Source organism: Eimeria necatrix, genomic scaffold (assembly GCF_000499385.1).
Source record: "Eimeria necatrix Houghton genomic scaffold, Enh_scaff1214, whole genome shotgun sequence".
NCBI classification, from domain to species: domain Eukaryota; phylum Apicomplexa; class Conoidasida; order Eucoccidiorida; family Eimeriidae; genus Eimeria; species Eimeria necatrix.
This window is the reverse complement of record NW_013651990.1, coordinates 908-2,500: the sequence shown is the minus strand read 5'-3', so window position 1 is coordinate 2,500 and position 1,593 is coordinate 908. Positions and strand designations below refer to the sequence as shown.

The 1,593-nt window shown below is 60.1% G+C and overlaps 1 protein-coding gene across 1 annotated transcript in view; it reads left to right on the top strand.

The window, feature by feature from the left end:
- The window catches only part of ENH_00007550 (hypothetical protein), a gene marked incomplete at both ends in the record, with an annotated part of 2,840 nt that extends 1,702 nt beyond the window's left edge, over positions 1–1,138 (top strand). The window contains 3 exons of the mRNA XM_013578609.1: positions 109–277; positions 542–806; positions 1,018–1,138. Of these exons, the coding sequence (XP_013434063.1) occupies positions 109–277; positions 542–806; positions 1,018–1,138 (555 nt within the window). The remainder of the gene's footprint in view (positions 1–108; positions 278–541; positions 807–1,017) is intronic.
- Positions 1,139–1,593: the final 455 nt, after the last annotated feature.

The window sequence follows — 1,593 nt, the reverse complement described above, 5'->3', positions numbered from 1 at the left end:
GTTGCTGCGGCGGGGGCGGGCGCCGTGCGTCCCTTTGCCTTCGCGTGCGCGACGCCACCCCTGCTGCTGCTGCTGCTGCTGCTGCTGCTGCTGCTGCTGCTGCTGCAGCTGCTGTTTGCAGAAGGCAGTTTGCTGCTGAGCGGCCACCGCCAAGACCCCCTCATTCGCTGCTGGGACTTGAGGGCCCCGGGGGCCCCCCTCTTTCGTTTGGAGAGGAGCAGCGCATGCAGCCCCAGCAAGACCTTTTTCGACGTGAAGCAGCAAACGCTTGTCACAGGTGCTGCTGCTGCTGCTGCTGCTGCTGCTGCTGCTGCTGCTGCTGCTGCTGCCTGGCAGCAGCAGCAGGCCCTGCAAGGGGAGGGAGCGCAGCGAAAGTAAAGAGCGCTTCAGCGTGCTGTCGAGGCTGAGAGCAGCTAGCTAGCTAGCTAGCTAATCTAATAGCTAGCTAGCTAGCCACATACGTAGCTAGCTAGCTAGCCACATACATGGCTAGCTAGCTGGCCAGCTAGCTGGTGTCAGCTTGTCTGTTTGCTGCTTGCAGGGAACTTCGACGGCTCTTTGAGCTTCTTCAGTCTCGCTAACGGGGAGGAGCAGCTGCGCTTTGCTGCTGCTGCTGCTGATGCTGCTGCTGCTGGCAGCAGCAGCAGCAGCAGCGACAGCAGCCTCTCGTGGCCGGCAGCAGAGGCGCTGGGCCTGAGCAGCAGCAGCAGCAGCAGCAGCAGCAAAGGCTCGGTCTCCAGCGCGCCAATTGCTGCTGCGTTTTTCCACCCCCAGCTGCCTTTAATTTACACTGCGCACTCCGAGCGGTAAACCCTAAACCCTAAACCCTAAACCCTAAACCCTAAGCCCAACACTGCTGGGTCTTAAACCCCGAAGCTCACTTTAAGGGCCTGAGGCTCTGCTGTCGAGAGCGCAGCAAGACACTCCTAAACCCTAAACCCTCCCTTGCAGCCCCACAGCAGCAGCAGCAGCAGCAGCAAAGGGGAGCAGCAAATGGCTTCTCTTTTGCTGCTGCAGCACCTTCCCCGTCGACCCAGAGCCTGGCAACTGCAGCAGCAGCGCAGCAGCAGCAGCAGCTGCTGCTGCCATCCGCTTCAAGTGGGCCATTGGTCTTTGGTCTGCTGCTGGAGGGACTTGACGCTCCTGCAGCAGCAGCAGCAGCAGCAGCAGCAGCAGCAGCAGGGCTTACTGCGTAGGCTTTTGAATCGCGAGTCTGTAGACAGGCAGAAAGGAAAGCAGCAAAGCTGAGGTGTAGGTACACCTGAGGCGCACGTGAGGCCTTAATTTCACTTTTGGTTGGCGCTGCTGCTGCTGCTGCTGCTGCTGCTGGCAGCAGCAGCACTGACAACCAGGAAGAAGCCTTTGCCCACTGCGCACTAACAGCAGCAGCAGCAGCAGCAGCAGCAAAAGCAGCAGCGAAAGCAGCAGCAGCTTCGCGGCATTAGCTGCGCAGGTGGATTCCTCGTTTGAGGGGGGGCGTGCACAGCGAAGCAGCAGCAGCAGCGTCTGCTGCTGCTGCTGCTGCTGCTGCTGCTGCTGCGCCTTGCCTGCTGCATTCCCTTTGCCTGAAAAACCATTTGATAAGTTTTGCTT